Genomic DNA, 26504 nt, shown 5'->3' with positions numbered 1-26504 from the left:
TAACAAATGTAAATGCCATAATATAACTAAACTGATTGCATGATATTTATCTCACATCTTCTGTGGTGTTTTTAGGGTAGTGTTTGGTAACAGCAGCGGCCTGGCGGTGGTGGACTACCTCCAGAAAACACTGTTGCTCAACATGGGCATGTCAGAGCTGTACACCCCATCGGAGCCATACCAGAGGCAGCCGTGCTCCCCGCGCAAAACCCGCCAGCCCTCCGGAGGTCAGAAATCTTGTCACTGTTTTGTTATTCTGTCAGTACACATTTTAGATATTCATTAGTAGTATTTTCTGTCATTAGTCTAACAATGGGGAATTTTTGGGGGGGATTTTTTTTTAAATGCTAATCAAAACTAAACGTGGCATGCTCATTTCTAAATTGGAGTATGTTTTTTTAGCAAGAAGGTTCTAGATCGCACTCATGTTGTTCTTGTGGAAGAATCAAAATTACATTTTTAAAAACTATATTTTAGGGATGTATACGCATTGATCCTCGGAGCCTGCATTTTAGTCTGTCTCACGGATTGACTTGAGTTCGATTTATTTAATAAAGGGGCAATACATATTTATGAACGTAAACTACATGTAAATATGTAAGATTATAGCCAAAGGCTAATTTCCATCTTTGGTTCCTTGTGCAGGTTGATGTTAAAAACACAAGATAAAATCAATAAGGCAATAGTAGGGAGGAGGAAAAAAAACAGGACAAAAGACTAGAATAGAAACGATGCAACACATGCATGTAGCACAGGTATAGGCAGTGTCGTGATCACAATATTGTTCATCGAGCAGCCAGTCTGTTGGGGTAATCATTATTATAAATGTGTTTGCAATGAATATAGAGCCTTATAATATACATGCTTACTATATTAATCAATATATTTGCTCATCCTAAATGTGTAACTATATTAAAATATGTGTTGATCGCTTCCAACGAAGACAAACGCTTACGCCAAGGTCGCTCTCCAGGACAGCTGGTTTCCAGCGAGAGATACAAGGCAAAGACATAAAACAATACACCGAGTCCTTGCTCCGAGGACTGAGTACTGGGAGATACACCTCAACCTTTTCCCCAGATGCGAGTTTCACAATGAAGATCGGTGAAGGACGCTTAAATTGTTGTTGGGTCAGCGGATGACTATCAAGCATATTGTTTTAATTTGTGACGCTAGGTTGACGCTTGGGTTGCTTGATTATGGAATTGTTTTGTTTCTTGCTTACGCAGATGTGAATTGTTTTGTTTCTTGCTTACGCAAATGGAATCAATAACCTTGTAATTGTTTTGATTTGAAGCCTTAAATGGGCAGGACATAATGCCGTTCTTTAGAATAATCTTGGGTGGGGCGAGCTGCCGGATGTATTCTCTCTTGCAAGAATTAAATGGGATGTGACTACAGATGCCTTTTTTATTGAAAGCTGAATTGGAAAAACCTAAGGATAAACGTACAATTGGATGAACCTAACACAGTCTTTAAGATGATTGGCAAAGAGGTTCAGGGACGGGAGTAATTGGTATTGAGTTCCAGGTATGTGAGGCACGAACAGAGAAGGTGCTTTGGCTAAATGGACTCTTTCTGAAGAGACCTACACAGTCAGTCACTTCTAGAACCAGCTCTCGTTGATCCGTTGGAATTTTCATTCAGTCATTAATTTCCTGAACCGCTTTATCTTCACTAGCGTCACGGAGGGTGCTGGAGCCTATCCCAGCTGAATTCGGGCCAGAGGCGGGGGACACCCTGAATCGGTGGCCAGCCAATTGTAGGACACGAGTTTCCAATCAGCCTACTATGCATGTTTTTTGGAATGTGGGCGTAAACCAGAGTACCCGGCGAAAACACACGCAGGCACGGAGAGAACATGCAAATTCCACAGAGGTGGATCGACCTGGATTCGAACCTAGGACCCCAGCCGCTAGGCCGCCGCCCCTGTTGGAATTTTTTTTGTGATGAAAGATTTTGTAAACCAAGATGGCATTAGCATATTTAACAGTATTGTCCCAATTCAGGCGTTCATGTTTTTTTAATATCTGACAGTGATGGTACATTTTTGCTGTTCTGTCCAATACTTTCAGAGCTTTCTTATAAATGCTTTCAATTGGTTTTAATCTTGTCTTGCAGGCCGACCAACCTGTTAGGCAGTAAGACGTGTCATATGATTGTGTCAAAATACAGTTTTGCTGACTCAGGAGTTAGATTGTTTCTAATAATAATAATAATCGGACATAGGCCCTGTCGTCATCATCAACAACAAAAGCCTAATTGTTATCACACCCAGAAACTGCGTATGACGAAATTGTTAGCGCTTCTCCATAAGGTGTGTTTTCTCGGCAAAAGACCTAATAAGTGATAGTTTCGGACTCGTAATTTGGCATTCTGCCTTTATGGATAATTTTCTGCTGCCGTGCTTCCAGTGTACCACACTGTGATGCAGTATGCCAGGATGCTCTCCACAGTGGTTCTATAGAAGGTTACCAGAAGCTTGGTGTCCAAGTTGTTCCTCGTGAGTACTCTGAGGAAATGGAGTCGTTTCTGGGCCTTCTTCACTACTGCCGTGGTGTTTGTAGACCAGGAGAGCTTATCTGTGACGTGGACCCCCAGGAATTTAAAGGACTGGACCCTGTCTACACATACTCCATTTATGAGGAGTGGGGCCAGATCTGTGCAGTTTGCGTAACCTAAAGTTAGACAAATTAAATTGAATTCTATTCAGTGTTTTTAAATCTGTTGTTTAAAGAGAAGTTGTGAGTCAAGAGTGATTCCTACGTATTTAAACTCTTGGACTACATTGATTGTTTTACCTTGGACAAATACATTGGGATCACTGTCAGCTGTTGCTCTTTTTGAGGAAATGTCTAAATGCAGTTAGGATGTTTCAAGCCAGTTTTCACTTGTCATTTTCAGTTTTCGTGCAGCATGTTTTTGTTTTATCTTTTGCTTGGACATATAGAATAGCATCATCAGCATACATTTGACAGGTTACAATCAAAGGACAACAACTTGCCAAATCATTTATGACCCCAGCGGTTCCCCAAGATTGTTATTCCGTGATGTAGATTGTGTTTTTTATCCTGACACTCTGTGACCTTACATATATGCCTGACTCAATCCAATTTGGCATACTTGGTGAGAAATTAAAACTAGACAGTTTGGTTAGCACTATTTGGTGGTTGATGGTGTTAAATGCTTTTCTGGGATCAATGAAAACGGCACCAATGACGCCACCTTTATCTAGTTTTGATTTTGAAAAAAAGCGAACTGCTGAGGAAAAACAGCTCCTGCCGAACACCATGAAATGTAATGGTACAGTATAAGATGCAGAAAATTTTAAAGGTATCTATTTTTATAAATTTGCCTTGAAAGTAAAATGTTGCTGGCCAATGTAAAGTGAATAAAATAAAAGTAATAATAATCATCATCAACATTGGAAAGCAAACAGACTGTTTTCAGCCTCACAAAAAGAAACTACAGTAAGTTCAATAAATATTTGAACACTCCTATATTGCAAGTTCTTCCATTTAGAAATTATGGAGGGGTCTCAAATTATCATTGTAGGTGCACCACTGCATTATTCGTCACTCCGCTGTCCCTGTCTCCATAAATTTCTTCTGTATTGAATGCTTTTATTGTCATTATACAAATATAATGAGATTTAAAGCCTCACAAAGAAGTGCACAATAACAACAAACATTGCTTCATTGACCAATGAGAGCTCACATTGGCACATCATAATTTAAATGGCAATGAAATTAATGCTAGCGCTGCTTTAGTAATAATGTTTCTTTTCATTAGACTCCCTTGCACGTTCCACATATACTCATTAAGTACCAACAGCGTAACAGTGTTATTGAAAACATAGATAAATGTTGTACTTTAAAAGTGAATGAAATGACAAAAACACATTTATTTATACTTTTAAATGCAGGGTATGGCTCTCAAGGAATTACATTTAAAAATACAAATTGTTTATGGCTCTCTTGGTCCAAAAGTTTCCCGACCCCTGGTTTATAGTATTAAACTCATTGGCAACAACAGACGTTCATTTCATTTAAAACGGATATGGGATAAGTTGAGTTATGCTTGTCAACCCTCCCAGTCAAAATGGATTATACCCCAAAACAAACAAATTTAGAGTATTATTTTTTTGAATTTGATTAATTTCATTTGTATCCAAATTGTATTAACTTCATAAAATATTTATTTAGTAATTAGATGTTAGAAAATTAATGTAATGATTATTAACAGAAAAGAATGATAAAAAAGAAATATTTAAAATAAATAAGAATTAAATTAATAAAACATTTGGTCAGGTAGGCTACCCTTGTATACCAAATGTTAATATTTTCTTCTGCTATATGACCCAAATTTCATGTTCAGGCATGTGAATGACAGGTCTTTATGAGGTTGTTATTTTTCAACTGAATGGTCACTTCCCCAATTAAGACACAAGCCCCTTTTTGCAGGCTTTCTTTGTTGCATAGATTGCGGCAGTGCACCTGTCTTCACATATTTGTTTTTCTGGTCTCTTTCTGTATGATTTGGTTAAGCTGTCCCCACGGAGGCTGTGTCTTTCATGTCCAGAGTTACTCTCATGTATTGTGAGTCAGTGAAAAACCTACGCTCCTCTCGTTTCAGTAAGTCCAAACATCAGGCAGGGATTCCTGCTGTAATCTAGATGTAGTGCCCTTAGTTATTTTTTAGCGCCACTGTAGTTTTTAAGAATAAGTGGTTTGTTTGTTTGTTTGTTGGACTAATGGCTTCACAACCCACAGCGTCCAGATCATGGTGGAGGTTATACAAAGAAAACTAACATCTTAACATTGGTGATTCACTTATTTTTTATCTTTTTTTTCTTCATTCAACAGCGGTGTGCGATTCCAATGACGGGGCTAACACAGCAGAGGAGCGCTGCAAGTCGCCCAACTCAGGTGAGAACTTGATGACTTTGGTGGATTGGCGTTGAGCAAGTGTGTGTGTGAGCGTTCCTGTGTGTAAACTGCCATTCGTCGTTTAGGATCCACTTCACCTTGTAATTCTGATGACGAACGCAAGGTCAAGTTCATAGAAAGGGGTACTGTATTGTATACTGCTTTGCCTATCTGTGTGACTGTGTATTTTTTTCTTTGCGCTTATTAGTGCTGGGCACTTTTAAGATCAAAGCCATAGATGAAAAAAAAGTTTCCCATCTTCATACTAAATCTTCGCCTCTGATTAAGGTAAATTGTAACACTAAACATCCCTAAAGCACATATACTGTGCATTTTAAATGCAAAATACATTTTGTGTGATTTCAATATCCGCCGCTAGCATAATGTTAATAAACAATGAAAGATGCCTTTCATGCATCAACAGTAGCATTGATTTTCCTTATTCCATCTCAAAACATTTAACTTAATATAGTTGGATTATATTATCTAATATATATTCTAATGCGTAATATAATATATATTAGAAAGCTAGCATAATACAGTCCGAGGAAACGTTTATACACCTTTCGAATTTTTACATTTCTGCCAATTGGCTTGATTATCTAAACCAGGGGTGTCAAACTCATTTTTTGTTGCGTGCCACGTTGTAGTTTCTATTTCATCTGGAGGGCCAGTACGTCTTCCAACTAGGCTGCCAAAATTAATTGATTAATAATTTGACAGCTTTTTCAATCGTGCTGATCGATAGATCATTTTGGGACATTCAAATTTGTACAAATCGTCTGCAATTGTTGATTTAAAATGAGAAAACACAGGAAATATTCCCTACACATCTATAATCTTCATTTGAATTTCCTAAAACAGAAATCACTCATGATTTACTTACTCGGGCCGCACAAAATGATCCAGCGGGCCAGATTTGGCCCCCGGGCCGCCACTTTGACTCTTGTGATCTAAACTATACTCTAATCTCTCCAGCAAACACAAGAATGTCTACTTGAACCAAAAGCCAAACAATTACATTTCATAATTAATGCAGTCAGTCAAAAGCGTTAATAACATCTATAATGCAAAATTTATTTGGGGCCGTTATTTTTTTTAATGGGCATTAATTAATGGCCCTTCCTGCAACCCGTAGTTTGCAATTCAAGTCAGCGTAGGGCACGCTCCTCTGGCCGCCAGCTCTGGGAAAGATTGTCTGTTGAAACCCAATTTGGGGTTTTAACGGAAAAAAATATGCACATTGAGTTAGTTTGTGATAAATCTTACACTATTCCGCTTTGCAAAATTGTTGGAATTCAGTAAGATTCCTGCCATGCCTGGACTTGGAATTGATGACTCTCCTGAGAGGCCATGCCAAAACAGTTTAGGTCGAGGCTTTGACTGGGCCATTCCCATTTTTTTCCTTTGAAACCATTCTAATATCGACTTGCTTGTGTGCTTAGAGTCGTTCTGTTGCAGAACCCATCCTCTTTTGAGTGTCAGGTTTTATTTTATTTTTTTCAGATGGCGTAAGGTTTACCGGCAAAATATCCTGATACATATATATACTTGAGAAGTTACCAATTGTCCATGTCTGTAATCAGCAAAGCACACACATACGATAATCCTTCCCCCGCAATACTGGACTGATGGTGTGTTGTGCCAACTTTCCTCTACTAATGATGTGTTGTGTTCGTCCCAAATAATTCAAATTTGGTTTCATCAGTCCACAATACTTTTTCCAGTGGCGGTGAGAAGCATCCAAATGCTTTTTTGCCAACTCTAAAGAAGAATGAATGTTCTTTTTGGACAGCAATACCTTCTCCCATTCTTGTTTAGTGTCTTTCTTAAGATAGTGTCAACAGATATGTTAGTATGTTTCAGTGCTCTCCTTAAGTCTTCATTACTCTTCTTTTCTACCTCATTGTTGATTGCTCGCTGTTCCTTTCCAGTAATATCCAAAGCCCGCTCACTCACTCATTGGCAGAGCAAAAAAACATTCCATACTGTCTCCATTAATACACATTTTTTCTCATTGTAGACACGTGGACACCAAGGGTCTTAGAAATGGGTTTCTAACCATTTATGATGAGTGTGGGTAGTGGTAATATGTCTTTTATCAAAAGACACCTTTTAACCGATTATCCCGTGGTTGGGTCATTGATTGGACTTTAGGTTGGCTCAAACCCGAGTCAAATTGCCTAACCATCTAATTAGTTTAATTAGCTCTTATTTGTGCCTTACCTTTAGATATCATTATACTTGTATAATGACAATAAAAGCATTCAATTCAATACCCAAGGTTGTACTTACTTATGCCTCCCGATCCTGTGAATAATTCCATTTTATGGCGAGTAAAAATATTAATGATGACATTTAATTGTTTGAGTGGTTTTAGTTCATGCAGCCATTGTTTGTTTATTCTTGACTTTGTTGGAAGGATCAGATCATTTTTTTTCATGACCAATTTAGGCAGAAATGTAAGAAATGCCAAAGAGTACGGAACTTTTTCCCCGACTATATATCTATGAATTCTTAGCAAAAATTAGAAAAAAATATCACATATTGTAACAATATTGAACAAATTTTTAGGTGTGGAATCCAAACCTGATCACAGTTTTTAAATGTTGTCATTTTTAAGCCTTGTGATACCAACATTCTCTTTACAAGCATTTTTTCATCGTCATTTTCTTTTTTTTAATAAACAGAAAAAAACGATACCCACAGAAAAAACAGTTTGCTATTTTTATTAAAAACAAATTAAATGCAATATATATTATCTAACTTGTGTTGTCTCAGATATTTCATTTTGGACAATAGAATATTCTATTTATTTATTTTTTATAATGATGAGGGGTGGGGTTAATCAAAAAAACAATTTAATTTTGCTGGCGTAGTGGGCCATATTTTCCCCCCAGGCCACGAGTTTGGCACTTCTATCATATGCCCCAGCACTAATTTGTGCTTGTGTATGCGTGTGTCCATTTGTCTGACTTTTTATGTCTATATGTCCATGCGCTTGAATGTGTGTGTGTTGATGGTGTGTAGACATGTGACATTTCTTTCCTTGTGAACTATTTCCAGTGAAGTACAAAAGCAGACGTTTTTCCAAGACGGTTGCCATTGACTTTGGTACTGTATCAGCCACACAAGCGAGTGTGCATTTTGCCCCTTTTTCTCTCTCTCGTGGTCGATAGCCCTCTAACAATCTCTCTGCCTTTGTCACAATGAGACCCAAAGTGTGGAATCAAAATGTCTTTCAATAGTATAATCATGCTTTTTTTTGTGACCACAATGCCTATTAATTGCATGATCTTTTTCCAATCAAGGCTTCAAATTTGATATCCCAATTTGGAGTCAAATTGTACTGTTCAGGTTGTATTAAAAACTGACAAGCTGCTTCATTAAGGATTCCAGGGCTGCTGTAGTGCCGACGCACTAACCGTTGGGCTTTCTCTTAATCCTTGCTTCTTCTTCGCTGTGTTTTCTGGCTGTTTTCATTGTTACAGGGCAGGTTTTTGATTGTTTGTGAAAGGGTGGTGATAAGATTTAGTCTGGCAACTGCAGTTGAAAACTGCCACTCCTATTTATTGATTGATTTTTATTTATTTAAACAAGTTACTTTTTTCTTTTCAGTTTTTAGGGATTTTATCTTAAGTGTGATAAGCTTTTTATTTATTAGAAACAAAAACTTTATCTCGGTGAGATGTACATTTTTTGTGTGTTGTAGTTTGACAATTTTGTAATATTATCCAGAGCTAATCTAAAATACTAATATATATACTAATATAACAGAAATACACCCTGTTATGGCTAAATCATAATAATAGCAAGTTTAAAAAATACTTTTTTGGTTTCAATTGATAAAGATTTTAAATAAACTGAACATTGTTTCAGTTCTATCTTTAGGCTAGTTATAAAATATATTACAAGAAATAACAGAATTTTTATGTTTCTCTTAGTTATTTTTCCTTTTATTTTATTTTTTAATAAATAAAAAGCATATTTATTGGCCTCCTTTGATCCCCTCAATTATAAAATGTAAATAGATCCTTTAACTGTGCCATACAGGTCATATCACCACCTTTTAACTCATTGGCTGCCATTCACAAACAAATGATTGCTGCCAGCCACTCCCAGCTGAAATGATTTTGACATCTATCGCTGTCAATGGCAGCTAATTCGTAAAAAAAATCACATTTTCCCATCGCCAGTGTCATTTCCTCACAAAAGAGGGATCTTGTGTTTGTGTTTCAGCCAGGATGTCACGGAAAATTAGTTCATCTAATGAGCAAAAGCCAAACCTGGGTAAGCCTAAGCTGCTAAATATTTCCTTTTTTTCTTGACCTTTTTTTTTTAAATTCAATTTTCATGGATTTTTTACCAATGTATTAAGCAATATAAGGTAGAGTATGTTTGTGTTAACACCACGGGCAGAACGACATTCCATCCCGTCCAGGAACCGCTGTTATCACAGCCCCGGCGGCACACCTACGACAACTCGCAAAAGTGTGAAACTTGTCTTCCCCGTGGCAAACTCAGACCACAACATGAGTGAGTGCACCACGGGTCGACCTGGCTGAAGAGGGCACCGGTTACTAACTCACATGGTGATGCAAACGCAAAGGTGTCAAACTCAAAGCCCATGGCCAGGCTTGTCATATTTTGTTGTCTGTGAAAGTAAACCATGTGCATTAATTTTTTTTTTTTTTTCCAAAAAATAATTTATGGAGTCCACAATGAAAGATCGAGGACTCGAGAAATAATGGAATTTCAAGTTTTTTTAAGATAAAAACAATATTAACTATTTTCACTTTTTGTTTTTAAAATGAAATATAAATAAAACGGTTTGTCCTGTAGGGTAGGTAATAATAATCGGACATAATAATAATAATCGGACATAGGCTTTGTCTTCATCACTGACTCGACAAAAGCCCAATTGTCATCATACCCAGAAACTGCGTATGACAAAATTGGTAGTGCTTCTCCATAAGGTGCGTTTTCCCGGCAAAAGACCCAAATAAGTGATAATTTCGGACTCGTAATTTGGCATTCTGCCGTGATGGATACATCGAATCACCCCCCGAGCGGATCAGTTACCTCTCACTGTCTTTCACTTACCTTTAGTCAGCCAGTAGGAGGCAGATCACCGCCCAACATCTATTCATATTACCTCACCCCGAAGTTATTACGCAGAAAGGATTGTGTGTCGTGTTACCGCAAGTTTAGAGTCCTGATGGATGTGGAAAAAAACTGTCCTTAAGCCTATTTGTCCATACTTTGTGGGACCTATAGCGTCTGCCAGAGGGCAGCAGCTGGAACAGATTGTGACCAGGGTGGTATGGGTCCCCGATGATGTTCCTGGCTCTGCTGAGGTATCGAGGGCTGGCAATGTCTTCAAGTGAGGGCAGAGAGCAGCCGACAATCTTCTGGGCAGTGTTAATCACTTTCTGCATGGCCTTTTTGTCTGCTGCCGTGCTTCCAGCCTACCACACTGTGATGCAGTATGCTAGGATGCTCTCCACAGTGGCTCTATAGAAGGTTACCAGAAGCTTAGTCTTCAAGTTGTTCATCAAATCAATTCTCGTATGTTACAGAGACACGCCAAGGAAAGAGAAAATAGAGATTCTAAATGATGATTTTATTTACCAAGGTAGTAAAAATTACAAACTTGTCTGGCCCACTGTGAAAAAGTAATTGCCCCCCTTTGTTAAATCACAAAATGACTGACTAATCACAATTGTGGGAAAGCTGAGTTCAATTTCGCAGGCCGCACCCACACCTGATTACCACGACGTGTTGAATTCAAGAAACACTTAAATAGAATGTCAGACATAGTGAAGTAGGCTACAAGATCAGAGCACATGCCATGATCCAAAGAGATTCAAGACGTGCGAAAAAAAGTGATGAACATCAACCACTCTGGAAAAGGTTACAGAGCCATTTCCAAGGCTTGGGGGCTCCAGCGAACCATTGTCAGGCCCATTATCCACAAATGGAGAGAACTGGGAAATGTGGAAAATCTTCCCTGGAGTGGTCGGCTAGCTAAAGTTACTCCAAGAGTCCAACGACGACTCAGCCAGGAGGTCACAAATGAACCTAGAAAAACATCGAAAGAACTGAAGGCCTCGCTGGCATCATTTAAGGTCAATGTTCATGACCCTACTATTAGAAAAACACTGTCCAAAGCTGGTATCTATGGCAGAGTTCCAAGGCGAAAACCATTGCTGTCCAAAAAGAATATGAAGGCTCGTCTTATGTTTGCCAAAAAAAAAACCCATCTTGATGATCCTCCATACTTTTGGAAGAACATTCTGTGGACTGATGAGTCAAAAGTTTTAACTTATTGGAAGGTCTGCGGCCCATTACATCTGGCAAAAAATGGCACAATATTCCATCAAAAGAACACTAGACAAAAGGTGAAGCATGGTGGTGGCACTGTGATGGTCTGGGGCTGCTTTGCTGCCTCAGGACCAGGACGACTTGCTGTAATTGATGGAAGAATGAATTCTACTGTCTACCAGCAAATTTTGAAGGAGAACGTCTAGCACTCAGTCCGTGCGCTCACAATCCAGCGCTTTTGGAGCATGCAACATGACAATGATCCAAACCACACCATCAGGTCCACCTCTGGATGGCAAAAAAAAAACAAAAGTTTAGGTTTTGGACTGGCCAAGTCAAAGTCTGGATTTCAATCCCATTGAAATGCTGTGGTGTGATCTGAAATGGGCTGTTCATGCCAGAAAACCCTCTAATATTGCAGAATTGAAAGAATTCTGCACAGAACAGTGGGCCAAAATTCCTCCAAGCATTGTGAAAGACTCATCACAAATTATCTTGATTTCTGTTATTGCTGCCAAATGTGGCACAGCCCGTTATTAGGTTCAGGCGGCAATTACTTTTTCACAAAGGGCCAAAGAAGTTAATTTTTTCTGCCTTGCTAAATAAATCATCATTTAGAAACTGCATTTTCTATTTCCCTGGGTTGTCTCCGTGTCATACAGAAATTGGTTTGATAATCTGAAACCTTTGTGCGCGATAAATATGCAAAAAATACAGAAATCAGGAAGGGGGCAAATGCTTTTTCACTGCAGTCTATGTAAATTGCAATAATATTTGTTGTTTGATTAGGGTCGTCATAATGCCCAAATAAAATGTTCATTAAACAAAACCAGAATTTACAAATTAGGCATAATACAATAATTTGTGTTTACACAAGCGGGAGAAAATGAATGAATACACTGTCAATTTTTTTTTTTAAAATTCAGTTTGTCTAAAAAAAACACAAGAAAAGTCCAAGAAATTATTTGATTAGATTCCTCATGAAGAAGGCTTCAGACAACGTCTCAAAACAATCAATTATCAAAATAAATGTTGTACTATTTGATTAGTTGATTCGTAGTAGAGCCTGAGTTGGCAGAGTTTGACACCCCTGCGCTTGGAGGACGTTGATTTGTACCTAACTGATAGTTTGGTCATTTTCTTTTGGCTTGGTGGTGCTCTTTTGGTGTGGCAGGTCCTGCAGGTCCCTGCTGCTTTTTTTTGTAGGAAGCCATTCAAGTTGGCTAAGTTGGCTATCCAAATAACGATCTCAAAAGGTGGCTTGGCATACATTAAACAAATATGTGGGGATGACACTGAAAACAGGGAAAATGCAATATGAGCAAAGCTGTTGTTTTTGTTACAGGCTGAAGTCAGCCTTTGAAGTAACCACTCATAATAGTTGTTATTCTTGTGGAATTTAATTTTGAAGTCCTACTCATCCTTTAATCAGTAACCAATCGTCTCAAAAGCTGGTAGCTCCATAGTAGCATGAGCCACCAAACCTTTTTTTTTTTGCATCGGGCTAATTAATTCATTGCAGACTTATTAGTGCCTGTGTTTACTGTGGGTTATGATTTGGCCGTTAAAGGCCATCTGCACACAGCCTTCATCCTGTTGTATGCGGTAGTACACGTTCCAAAATTAGTGTATATCGTGTAACCGGTGAATTTCTTTCACTTTATTCCTTTAATGTATCATGTTTAAATCTCAAAATCATTATTTTTGCTGTAAAATTAGTGCTTGATAAAGATGGGAAAGAATTTAAATAATCTTTCAGGAAGTTATCGAAAAATAAAAAAAAATCTTAACTGTTCTTATAATATTGCAACATTCTTCACAAATATATAACTGTTCTCAATAGTCTGACTTAAAAAAAAGGAGTTAAAATGTATGACTTATGATTTTAACACACCTTTAAAAAAACTACCTTGTTTTTGCCATCCTTCTTGCATTATTTAGATTGTTTTAAAATAAATTGTTCAATTGAATCACCTGGCTCACCCAAAAAAACATTTAAAAAGTACAACTAAAGAGTGTGCAAATCCCACTGACAACAATAAGTCTGTAGTTAATGTCAATCAGAACAAAAAAACATCCCTAGAATACAATGTATCTACCAAATTTTATTGTGATCTGTCCACAAATAACAAAGTAACAGACCAATTAGTTGACGTCCTAACAAGAACAAATTGAGTGATGAGAAACTTTTCCCTGGGGGGTTAAAAGTTGGTTAATTCAAAGCAAACTTGACTTGACAATGAAAAAAAAAACCTTTTGTAATATGATCGCCTTGGACCATGAAATAACTATAATCATGTAATTCTACTCCAGTATTCCCTCAAAACCTTATGACATATTGTGTTTAAAAATATTAGAAATAGAAAACTGTGTATTACTTGATTTGTATTTCTTGCATATGTTTTTCCCTCTTTTCACTGTGTCCTTAATATATTTTGTAGAGGGGATAAGTGTTTTTTGTTTTGTTTTTTTTAATCTTCTGGTAGGGTCAACTTGTGTGGGGACTTTTTCCATCTTACTCCAAAGGACTGTTGTACAATTAAAACAACAAGTGCTGAAAATTTGCTAAAGCCTTCCAAGTTCTCATGTCCAAAAAGTTGTTCTCCTGACATCTAAACAACGCCCCACCCCCTCTTTAATCTAGATTCCAAGGACAACTCATTCAGCCGCTCACGCAGTTCAAGTGTTACCAGCATTGACAGGGAGTCCCGCGAGGCTATCTGCGCTTCCTGCTTCTGTGAGACATTGCCCAGGAAGTCAACGGATGGCACACCCACCCCCTGCGTGCTGGTGGGTACAACGCAGGGGTCCGTCATATTGATGGATCTCAGCCTGCCCCCCGGCGATGACCAGAGGCTCCTCCAGCCAGTGGGAATCTCCTCTTGCGGTAAGTGGGTTAGAAATATATCAACATTCATTGTGTATAAAATTAAGTGTGTACGTATGTGATGCGTAGAATTACTCCATCTGGATTGTTAAGCCTTATCAAATCAGAATCAATCAAAATGTAAAATATCAATTAACTCATCCAGTGCCATCGATCATAATGGACATTAAGCAAGTAGGGTGGGGTCCGAAAATATATGGCTCACGAACCATGAGCGCCTATGGCTCTCGGCCAACTCGAAATCTTAAGTGTGGAACCCGGTGGCTGAGCTGACATTAACCAGCTGTGACAAGCTTCTTGTCTATTGACACATTGTTTTTGGGCACTTCAACTTCCACTTCAGTTCAGCGCATATCAGTAGTTCACAATTTTGATGAAGATGGGTTTTAGAGCAAACCTTTTCCGAAACTTGGAGCTGTTTGGTAAGTGAGTTCATCAGTCTCCGCTGTCCACTTAGTCGTGTAAGTGTTTGGGTTCGCTGCCACCACCTGTAAAAGATGGGGAAAATTAGTATCGAGAAAAGTATTAGAAATAGTCTCAAAAAAGTCAGTAGACTCCACAAATCTGCATTTTTTTAAATTATATCTTTTCATGGGACAACACAGCAAATGATGACACCTTGATGCAGTGTAAAGTAGTAGTCCCTCTAGAATTTGGACAATAACAGAAATTTATTGTATTTTCAAAAGAACTTAAAACACACCAATGAATGCGTAAAATGCCGCTAACAGCGGGTTACGAGGTCAGGTTCTGAAAAATGCCTCGACCCAAGAAGTTTAGTGTGTGCGCTCGGTGTCATATCCAGAGGTTCTCTTTGGAAAACAGGCGTATCAGTGCTGCTGGCTTTGCTGCAGAGGTTGAGAGGGTAGTCGGTATGCCTGTCAGTACTCAAACCATATGCACACACTGCATTCAATTGTTCAGCGTGGCTGTTGTACCAGGAAAAAGCTCCTTCCAAAAACGATGCACAAGGAAGTCTGCAAAAGGTTTGCTGAAGACAGTCAGACTAAGGATATAGCAGTGGCGGTCCGTGATTTTTTTAGTGACGCCTTCAGCTATCGGAATCAATCCAATGGCTATAGACACTTTAAATTAGTCTTGGTAGGAACATTTTTGTTGCAGTCATTTAATGACTGAAAATGTCAGTCAATATTTGTTTTTAATGCCTCTTCTTAAATGAATATATCTTTAAATTTTGCAAAATATGTTTACGTGTGGTTTTATACTAGATGTGCAGCATCTTAACTTTGAGTTAGGATTTAAAAATCAAGTGAGTGGGAAAACTGTCACAGTAGGGGTTTTTTGTTTTGTTTTAAATACATTATACTGTGGTAATAGCTATGTGAGCGATTAAAAAACAGACTAGATCATGATAGTTATTTTCCCCCATATCGCACACCTCTAAATGTGATGTAAATTTGATATGTTGGTCTCTTTCAGGCACGGTGGCCAAACTCAAAGGAGGTATCTTAACAATGGCCTTGCTAGACGCCAGCGGATCGCTGCTGTCCGCCTCTTATGAGCCCTGGTACGATCCCAATGCCTCTGATGAAGAGAAAGAGAAGGAAAAGAGTCGGTGGCGCAGGCCTGCGTCGCTGCCTTCGTGGCAGGAGGGCCAGGACTCGCAGTTTGCCGTTCTGTGCTCAGAGAAGCAGGCCAAAGTGTTGGCCATGCCATCCCAGACGCGGGTCTACAAACATAGCATCACCGAGTCATCCTTCGTGCTAAGGGCTGACGTTGTGCAGATGGCTGGAGCCAACTGCATCGCTTGCTTCTGCGCCAACGGACACATCATGACCCTCAGGTATTTCACCTCGCCCCGTAGCTCCATGTAAATTGATCATTGATCACTCAGTGGCAGACATTGAGTTAATTTGCAGTAACACTAACTTGACTTTTAGTCATTTAGAAATTTTGCCGAAGACCTTGCGTCTGCAAAATTTGACTATTGTTTTTTTTTTTCATTTTTAATGTTTATTTTGTTAATATAGTTTTTTTTTTTTTATTAATAAAAAAAATATTAATTAAAAACATAAAATGAAAACAGCAATGCACTTTTTTCATCGCCCCAAATAACACTAACATTATTAAATAAAATAGCTTTGATAACAAATAAGATTTTTGATAAATTCCCTCTTTTGTATTTTTTTTTGTAAAATTAACCTTTTTTTTAATTCATTAATTCTCCAGACTGCTTATCATCACAAGGTGGGGGGGAACACCCTGAATTGCACCCAAAACACATCTTATTTATTTATTTAAATAAAAAGAATTATTTTATTTAAGCTATTAAATAAGTAATGATATGAAAAAATGGCGCAGTGGACGATTGGTTAGCGTGTCGTTCTGGGATCCAGGTGGGTCTTCATTGTGTGGAATTTTTTCCCGGGCTTGCGTGTGTTTTGATCCGGGTGTTCCCCACCTGGCTCCAGCACCCCCTGCGACTGTGAGGATAAGCGGTTCGGAAAATGAATGAATGCAAAATAAATAACTGAATATTTTCCTTTTCATTTTAAAACTAAAACGGAAAACAAGTTCTATACATTTTAAATATTTATAATAGAAAATTTGCTGTTAACTTATTGCATAAAATTGCCAACAATCTAGGTCCGATTCATTTAAACTGGGAGGACTGACTGCGAATACGACTGAATCTTTCATGGCAGCCAATGAGTTTAATGAGATTTTAATGGAATATTAAAGCTGTGACCGGACGTTTGGTTGCCGGACGTTTGGTCGCCGGACGTTTGGTCGCCCGGACCCAAACGTCCGAGTACCAAACAACACGGTCTACGCATCAATCAAAGCCAACAATGGCCCTGAGCAGTTTCACTGAGCGGACGTGTGAGTGTATAAGTGTGTGTATGTACATGAGTTGTCCCCTTAGGAAGGGACGTCAGTCAGGGTCTTAACAAGTTCTCCAACAAAACACAATATAGGTCACATAAAAGTACGGGAAATTTGGAGCTTTTCTTTAGCCTAATAATTAATAGGGCATTAAGTATGACAAAATAATAATTTGCAGTTTGTATTTAGGGAATTTGAGCAACAATTTTAAATGGTAATTATCAATAACCTTCCGGGCGACCAAACGTCAGAGTACCTATTAAAGCCAATAGAAGAGTCGGAGGGTTTTTAACGTGTTTCCTTAGTGTGATGGTTGAACGTGATAATATGCCAAAGAAACTGTGTTCTCAATGTAATAATGTGTTATGTCTACAGTTTGCCAAGTCTTCGGCCTCTGGTGGATGTCAACTACCTGCCACTCACGGATATGCGGATAGCACGAACATTCTGTTTCTCCAGTCTAGGCCAGGCTCTCTACCTCACCTCCCCCACAGAGGTGCAGAGGATTACCTACAGCCAAGAAACCTGCGACAACCTGCAGGTACCATGAAACTGCCTCCTTCAGGCACTTGAGAGCAGTTTTTTTCATTTTCAAGAGCATTTTTTCTTATTCTTAGGAGATGCTGAGTGAGTTGTTTACACCAGTGGAGACTCCAGAGGCTCCCAACAGAGGTTTCTTTAAAGGCCTCTTTGGAGGAGGAGCTCAGTCGCTAGATCGTGAAGATCTCTGTGAGTTCTACAAATCACTTAAATAAATTTTTATTTTCATAAATTTCATATTTTTGAATGGCAAAGCATACGTTGAGTTATTTGGTGCTGCAGGTTAAAAAAAGCAGTGTGTTGACATCCTCTCGTCATGCCAGCTTCACGCCCTTATCTACGGTGTAAATCCTTCGTAATGCTGATTCATTTTTTTTGTTCCTTGTGGTTACCACTTGCTTGGTGTCCTTTTGGAAAAGGATATTGTTACCACTTTCCAAATGTTTGCTTCTTCTTTCTTGGTATAACACACGGTAGATGCATTTATGCCACAATCGCGTGCTAGGCCTTTAGCATTACTAGGAACGTCGCGTTTTCGGTCAATGTCATCATGTCTTGTTTTTTTCATGGGCTCATTAGATGCCTTAAATGGCCCAGGATGCTTAGGAAGCATTTTCAACGGCGACTCAAAAGCCAAACAAAGGTGGAATAGGTCTCCCGTAGTCTTTCTCCATGTGCGTGATGAGAAATTCACTCACAACAAAACAGGAGAAGGCAAGATGTCATCCTTCTCGGTCTTTTATATTATTTGGTGCATCATTCTTCTACGGTGAAATATCGCTTCTTCAGTGCCGAGTGCCACCCAGTTCAGAACCGAAGAAGAAGTGAGGTCCTGACTTCCGTCATTTTTTTATCCCGTTTTTTTTTCATAAATTGAGCCAGTTATTCAGAATGTTGTCATGTGCTTTAAATATTGCATGCATAATACAGTACTAGTTATAGTTTTGTAACGTTTCAATTTTCAGTTTTTCTTATAAATGTTGGTTTTATTTATTTCAAGTTTACAAAATTCCCCTAAAATCCAATTTATACTCCAGTGCAAATTAATTAGATTAGATTATAACTTTATTTCATCCCGTATTCAGGAAAGACAGTAGCAAGCACAGACACAGAAGACATTGTAGACCTAGGTAAAAGACTGGAGCCACACACCAGGAAGTCCACAATATGGGGACCTTCTGCAGACTAATATATATATATGTATTTTCTCCCTTTCATTGAGTTTTTTTTGTTGGGCTAATGAGACTTATGGTCCGAAAACTACGGTAAGTAAATACATTCAGTTGACTGGCAGCCCCTTCCAAGTCACAATTACTCGGTCATCGATCACAATGGGAGCAAATCTGTTAACATTATGGGGCCTGTTGTTTTTCTTCAATGTAGTTGGTGAAACAGGAAGTGGCAAAGCTTCCCGCAGTCTTGCCCAGCACATTCCTGGTCCTGGCAACATGGAGGGCATGAAGAGCGCAGCTTCGGGCGTAGTAGGCGATCTGGCCCGTGCACGAATAGCTCTGGACGAGCGAGGGCAGAAGCTTGGCGAGCTGGAGGAACGAACAGCCGCTATGATGGCCAGCGCCGACTCCTTCTCCAAGCACGCGCATGTCGTACGATCTCCACTTGTATATTTTGATTTAATTTTAAAGAGCCACGACTCTTGTTTTTTCATTGACGTTAATCCCGCCAGTGAATTTATGATGTTTTTTTTTGTGCTTTGTAACCTACGTTCCTCCTGACTATTTTTTTTTCATCCCTCAGATGATGCTGAAATATAAAGACAAGAAGTGGTACCAGCTCTGATGATGGCGGGGAAATCCTGACTAACACTGCAGACTTTGTAATCATGCACGCTCACTCCCTCACACACACACCAATACAGACGAGGGGTCACAAGTCTTTCGTCATCCTTGTCTTCTGTAATTCACGCCCAGTGGCACAGTTTTTTTTCCTGCGCTTTTTTGGACTCTGATTTTGTTTTCTTTTCTTTTTCTTATGGTCACTTTGCTGCAGACTTAAATAAGGTGTACAATTCCGACGTCTTCACTTTGTGAGCTTTTTTCACCATCCTTCAGGTCCAGTCAAGGAATCTGTTTGGATGTCAGAAGGAGTCAGTCTTTGTTTGTCTTTTGTGTGAGGAAACAGCTTTTGAAGGACTTGGGAAGATGAAGTGGGAGCTGATGATTCTTACAAAAAAGGGCTGGTAGTAGGCTATTTCATCATCCTTTACAAAAATGAACTGTATTTATCTGTTTGGATTTTGCTTGTTTGTTTATTTATTAAGTTTTGTCCATTATTTATCAGTACATTGAACATTTGTTCAATATATCAAGACATAGCGCACCTGACATTCATTTGAATCTTTATTTAGCTTATCAGAAGATGCTCGTACACATATTTTCATGATGGAAAGATTTTATGTGTAAAATTGAGGACAAACAGAAAATTTCTTGGATAACACAACAAGTTGAAATCATATTTGTGTTGTTTCAGGTCTGGCGGCTGTTTATGACTAATAATTTTTGGGTGTGAATTATTAAAGAGTTCCCGTGCTTTTTTCCCTTCTCCACTGTTTAATATGTATTGGTTGGAAACTAAATATGGGTGTAGCCTGCCTACCACCCATCATTGTTAGCTGGGATAAGCTCCACTCCCCCGTGACACTTATTAGAATAAGTGGAATGGAAAGTAAATAAATGCTTACTATGTTGTTACTACATGGACACAAGTAACCATATCTTTTGCAAAGACATAATATTATGTTAAATGTATGTACTTATAGTATCTTTTAATTCAAAAATTAAACAAGATTGGGAGAAAACAAGATCAGTTATGGAATTCACACCCTAGAATTTGTTTCAAACACTTGTCAGACTTGAAAAAACACTTAAGATTCTACCAGAAAATACTCAAAGCTATTATAGATCTTTTCTTGGGTAAACAAGAAGTTTGATTATTTTGGGAAATACAACAAAATTATTTTATATATTTGTCAGGACCATGAGAGGTTTGTTTAAAAATGTTCATTTTACCACACAGTTGCGTGACTATTAGCAAACACAAAATGTTTGTTACTGGAGAACAAGATTTTATTTTTATTTTTTTAAGTTTCACAGCTGTTTGGAGCTCAATTTTGGGTGCGGTATCCAAAATGATCTGTTTTTCACCGTCCTAAATATATATATATATATATATATATATATATATATATATATATATATATATATATATATATATATATATATATATAATAAAATTATATTGACATAAAAAATAACTGAACAGATATTTTTAAATTGCTCCCTATTTTATTTCATCAGAACACAGAAAATTGTTCTTTATTTTAAAACACATTTTACTACCATGCAGAAGTTTCTTAAACTAGTCATAATGACACATTTTGTAATTTTCAGGACAACTTCTGTGAGTTGAGCATTGTGTTGTATTATTTGCCAAATAATTGCACTCTGAAAAAAACACTGGAAATGACCTGATCGTAGTCAAAAAGTTAGTTTGATTAATGTGCATATTTGAGTTGTCGCTGTAACTTTTTAGTGAGTTGACTAGTTAAAAATGGCGCTACCAATGGCAGCCTACGTGTCGGAAGCCAAAATCACAATTTAGAACTTTTGCTTTTTCTTGACTCTTCTGCGAGCTGCTATTTGCGTTCATCTTTTGAGTTTTTCAGTGTTTGTTACAGCCATATGTTCGTAAATAACAAAACAGATCAAGTTGAATGGGATTTTACGGCCATCTTTTTATCTCAAACCAAAGAGATGACATTCATAATTAGGGCCCAAGCACGAAAGGGCTGGAGGCCCTATTTGAATGCTAAGAATTATGATTTTTCCGATCAGAAATAATTTGCCTTTTTGGAGGCCTTTAATATGCTCAAATGATGGCCAAATTTGGCATATCCACCTTGCTTGGTTTTGATTATTTTTTGTTTTACTTCCCTTTGTATAGCAGAAAGAGTTAGTTTAAATAGCTAGAAACATGCCAGTGGTGTGTTTTGTTTTGTTTCTAAACACTTTTATGGCAAAATCTAGCTTAGCTTTAGCATAACTTTTAACTTTGTAACACATTTTGGTCATCAGAAGCGGTTTAGATTTTTTCACTATTTGCAATTTGAGGGTGGATAAGCCACTGATATCATGTGGCCCACAAAAGTAAATCATGTGCATTGATTCATGTTTCTTGCTATATACATCTGAGACAATTTACTGTTTCCCCCCGCTTTTGAAATTTAAAATAAATAATCAAGTTTTTTTATAGCCCTCAATCATCAAAATGCTAAATGATTCACAGATAAATACCTATTAGAAAACAATAAACATTAAACTGTTTATAAAAAGTAATCAATAAAATTTAAGTATACATATTAAATCACACTTACAATAAAAAAGCGATTCATTCAATGAATGATGAAATTCCCTGGTCTAAACACTCCCAATGAATTTAACAAACATTTATTTTTAAACCAGGGGAAAAAAGGGCTACATGTAGCTTAGTTCTTTTTTTTTAAGCCTGGCACCCCGCTATGTTTATAAATTAAGGCGCCAGAACGGTTGGAAGGTTTTTAATCTGTTTCCTTAGTTTTGCAACTGGTTATATGCCATAGTTCTTGTGTTGTCAAACATTATAACAATCATTTGATAGCAACTCTTGTCCTTCTACCACCATCAGTGCTATCCAGTAAATTAAAAGTCGCATTTGCACTATTTTTCCCCTTTCCTTTTTAAAAATTAATTGTGTGAGGACCAAACCACATCAGAACCCATCTATGCTTGCCTCGATCTAAGTGTCATTTGTCAATCATTCTTATTAAGAATCTCCAATTTCTTTTTCTGGTTAATCTATAACATATTCATGTATCTGAAGAAAACTCTTTTATCCAATTCCAAAGGTGTACCTTTAAATGTCATTATTTTGAATGACTCAACTATTTACAAACACACACACACACACATATACGTCCTATTTTCCCACTTCGTGGGGCCTCGCCTTTAAAAGTGCTTCGGGGAGGGGCCACAAACGGGGTCGCCCAATAATCTCGTCGCACATTGACGGATGCATGATAAGTGTTTACAAATGCGTATTATCCCAACATTTGTATTTACCCACGAAATTAAAAAAAGAAAAAAAAATACCAAATGCTGTTTACATTTGATGGTGTGTGTACAAGAATGTGAGAGATGTCCTGGCTTTTGCATATACGCTGTTGCATTAAGGCTTTTGCTTGGCTATATGGCACTGTGCAAAATGGGGTGGGGGTCAGGCCCCCTAATGCCAAGACCCCATCAACCTGTCCATCTTCCATCCATCCATTTGTCTGTCTTTCGGGATGAATATCTGTGGAGTTGCAGTATTTTTTCATTTTTGTACAGTTTTATTAAAAATGAATTTCCCATGGATGTCCTGACTTAATCTGCTGCCACCAACAATTAGACTGTAGATATAATATATAAATAAATAAATATATATATATATATAGATAAAATTGTGCAATGACAAATAAATGTACTACAATTTTAAATTAAAGTGCTCCTGTGTCTGTTCTTTGTTTTTGAGGGGGAAAAAAATGAAGATTGCAAGAATAGTCTTGGAAAAAATGTCCATTTTTTTGTTTTCAAAATGAGAAAAAAAATATGTTTTGATTATTTTTTTATGTGTTAAACTGAACTTTTTCATACTAAGAACTTGGAATCTTTTCAGAATTCTGGCAACGTGTATAGCTCTGTTAATTACTATACAGATAATTAATCACTCCATGTTTTTGACTTGTTTTGGTTTATTATAGCACACTGTCCACAATCACTGGCTCTGCCACAAAACTCAGCTGTTGAGAGTTGTAATACCTTAAAGTCAAACTACTACCTCAGTCTACTTTACTATGGATCAGGGGGGGCAATTTATCCAAAAAGGTCCGCAGTGCATGCAGGTTTTTAGTCCAATCAAATAATACGACACCTTTTCACCAATCCAGTGTCATATAAGTAAGTATACAACCAGTTGATTGCATGCTTCTGCAAAACGTCATTACAACTACAATTATTCTTTTTATTAAAAAACAAAACTTGCGTTTCAGGGGCAATTCAAGGTGTTTCCTAGCAGTCTGGAGACTTAATGAATAATTTAAAAAAGATTAATTTTACCAAAAAAATTCAAGAGGGAATTTATCAAAAATCTTATTTGTTATTAATGATGAAAAAAAGTGCATTGCTGTTTTCTTATTCATTTTTTTTTAAATTAACATTTTATTTTTTTAAATTAACATTTTATTTATTAAATTTCTTTAAAAATAAAAATAAACTATTACTGTCTGTGCTGCGTCGATTGGAACAAAGACCAGGACCCACTTTGGCCTTTTTTTTGGAATATTGCTCACATCTGCTATAGTTAAATTGGACTACACTGAGCCACAGTCCATAGTCCATTTCTTTGTGAATTAAAGTAAAACTTTGCACACATTGTCTTCATCTGTTTAGTATAATTCCTGTGCTAGCCAGATTTTTGGTTGTTTTTTCCAAGAAATGTTTTTTTTTAATCAAAAAATGATTAATGCCTGCTCTGTAGGAAATTGCTCCAACAAAAACATCAATGCAAAATCAAATTGACCCCGTGAAACCAAATACCGTGTTTAATCCAGTATAACGCGCAAACTTTTGTACCAAAAACTAAAGGAAAGTTCATTAGATGAATGTCTGCCATCCGTCGGTGATGTAAAACCTGTCTTTGTCCGCCAGATGGGGCGCAAGAGCCCGTTCTATTGGCCGGTGCTCACACTTAGAAAAAAACTCAAGAAAATTGAATCAATTGTTTGGTGAGTCTGATTATGATGAATCAGAGTTTGAAAATGTTTAAATATTATGATGATGAATTAGACCTTAAGGATTTAAAGTTGTATATTCCATTTGAGAATTGTGTTCATATCTGTAGAAGTTTGTTTTACCAGGTTTTCCGTACCATATGTTGTGAATAAATGTTTAGTCATGACGACGTGTTCAGCATTTGCCAGTTACAAAGTGCAATCCTTGGTGTGAGCTGAGAAAAACTGAAGAAAAAAATGAAACATTTTAAAAAGGAAATCTGCAAAGATAATTAATCTCATGTATTATCTATTATTTATCTTTTATTAAAGTTGGCCCTGGCGGCTTGAGTGGTCAGCACGTTGGCCTCACAGCTCAGGGGTCCACCTGTGTCGAGTTTGCATGTTCTCTCTGGGCATGTGTGGGTTTTCTCCGGGTACTCCGGTTTCCTCCCACATTCCAAAAACATGCATGGTTGGCTGATTGGACACTCTAATTGCCCCTAAGTATGAGTGTGCAGAAAATGAATGAATTTCAGCTTTCAAATGTGGCCAAGAATTTTGCGCGTGGGCCTACATTTCCCAGAATGCTCTTCAGGTGGCGCACAAAGCACGCTTAGCTCATTCGCTCCAGCTGACTCGTTAAAAGCATCCATTAATACCAACAGAGCAGCACCATCGATTTCATTCTCTTTTCCTTCTTTTCACGGTGGACAGAAACGAGCAGATTTGAATTCGGAGACCGAACAAGATACGACGTGCCACGTTAGAGAGCTGAAGATAAGTTTTAAACTGCCGTTTTGTCTTGTTTCGTTCAAGTTCTTAGTTAATATCACTATCGGCTCTCATAAGATTTTTTTTACCCTCCATTTCCCCATATTTTAGCGACAAAAATATTATTATCAAGAAACTCATTCAGCCTGTCCTGTTAACAATTTGAAGTATTCCTGCTAAAATGACTCCGAGGCGGCTTGCAGTGTTTTTGAAGTCTAAAAAGTAGTCCGTCTTGTTTTTGGATTGAATAAGAAACCCTAACTTGAAGATTCTTTTTAACCCCCTAGCATGTGTGCTTACTAAATTTCTCATCTATTAGCATTGAGTTAGGATAACTATTTTCTTCCGGGGTGATTTTAGCTTGTGGAATTCACGCCAGTGATGCTGAGCAGGACTTGAGGATGCCTTAAATGCACCTTGCAATCCAGGATCCAGGATGAGCCAGGGTCCCAACCTAGTACTGGACTGGCTGTCTCGGCTCGACTTAACCCAATACGTGGAAGCTTTCCTGGACAATGGCTACGACGACCTGGAGGTCTGCAAGAAGATCGGTGGGCCTGACCTTGACGCCATCGGCGTCTGTGTAGAGTACCACCGTCACCGGCTGCTGGATGCAGTCCGACAGTTGAGGGACTCGGAGCGCAGACAAACGCAGGGGTACTACTTTACCCTGGAGCCCCGGCAAGAGACGGGGAACCGGAGATCCCCGTTCAAGACGACGAAGGGGACCCATCGAGCGGCCTATGCTGAGAACTTCGACCCTAGGGTGAGGGATTGCACTGACTTTGTCACGTATCCCAAACTTAAGCTCAAGGTCCTTATAAGACACAAACTGGCCAGGGATGGGATCGACCTTGGAGAAGCACCGTACAGTCACAAGGTAGGACCCAAGCTTATCTTCTCTTCTAGACCAGTGCTTTCCAACCACTGTGCCGCGGGACCACTGGTGTGCCGTCCGTCAGCAATGGTCAGGTGTGCCGCGGGAAATTGCAAGAGGTCATACAATGTAATATTCGGAAAGAATGTGTATATATATGTGTATGTATGTGTGTATATGTGTATGTATGTGTGTATATGTGTATGTATGTGTGTATATGTGTATGTATGTGTGTATATGTGTATGTATGTGTGTATATGTGTATGTATGTGTGTATATGTGTATGTATGTTTGTATATGTGTATGTATGTGTGTATATGTGTATGTATGTGTGTATATTTGTGTATATGTATGTTCGTGTGTGTATGTGTGAATGTTTGTGTATATGTATGTTCGTGTGTATGTATGTGTGTATGTTTGTGTATATGTGTATGTATGTGTGTATGTTTGTGTATACGTGTATGTACATGTGTGTGTTTGTGTATACGTGTATGTATGTGTGTGTTTGTGTATGTGTATGTATGT

General features: G+C 38.0%; 2 protein-coding genes across 7 annotated transcripts in view; both read left to right on the top strand.

The window, feature by feature from the left end:
• Positions 1-22934, top strand: part of LOC144090333 (syntaxin-binding protein 5-like) — a 49593-nt gene extending 26659 nt beyond the window's left edge. Inside the window, exons 18-29 of one of the 5 annotated variants that reach the window (XM_077621756.1) lie at positions 76-227; positions 4866-4928; positions 5015-5071; positions 7995-8042; positions 9168-9218; positions 9348-9464; positions 13897-14139; positions 15580-15943; positions 17362-17527; positions 17604-17715; positions 18910-19130; positions 19282-22934. In XM_077621756.1, the coding sequence (XP_077477882.1) occupies positions 76-227; positions 4866-4928; positions 5015-5071; positions 7995-8042; positions 9168-9218; positions 9348-9464; positions 13897-14139; positions 15580-15943; positions 17362-17527; positions 17604-17715; positions 18910-19130; positions 19282-19323 (1636 nt within the window). In that variant the 3' untranslated portion in view covers positions 19324-22934. The remainder of the gene's footprint in view (positions 1-75; positions 228-4865; positions 4929-5014; positions 5072-7994; positions 8043-9167; positions 9219-9347; positions 9465-13896; positions 14140-15579; positions 15944-17361; positions 17528-17603; positions 17716-18909; positions 19131-19281) is intronic. The other 4 variants (XM_077621757.1, XM_077621758.1, XM_077621759.1 and 1 more) reach the window with 4 other exon arrangements.
• Positions 22935-24971: 2037 nt separating this feature from the next.
• LOC144090334 (SAM and SH3 domain-containing protein 1-like) overlaps positions 24972-26504 on the top strand; it is a 28961-nt gene continuing 27428 nt past the window's right edge. The window contains exon 1 of one of the 2 annotated variants that reach the window (XM_077621762.1): positions 24972-25868. In XM_077621762.1, coding sequence (XP_077477888.1) covers positions 25539-25868 — 330 coding nt within the window. In that variant the 5' untranslated portion in view covers positions 24972-25538. Of the gene's footprint in view, positions 25983-26504 lie in introns of both variants that reach the window. The other variant, XM_077621761.1, reaches the window with a different exon arrangement.

The sequence above is a fragment of the Stigmatopora argus genome, chromosome 15 (assembly GCF_051989625.1).
Source record: "Stigmatopora argus isolate UIUO_Sarg chromosome 15, RoL_Sarg_1.0, whole genome shotgun sequence".
NCBI lineage: Eukaryota > Metazoa > Chordata > Actinopteri > Syngnathiformes > Syngnathidae > Stigmatopora > Stigmatopora argus.
This window is presented reverse-complemented; position numbering and strand designations above follow the sequence as displayed.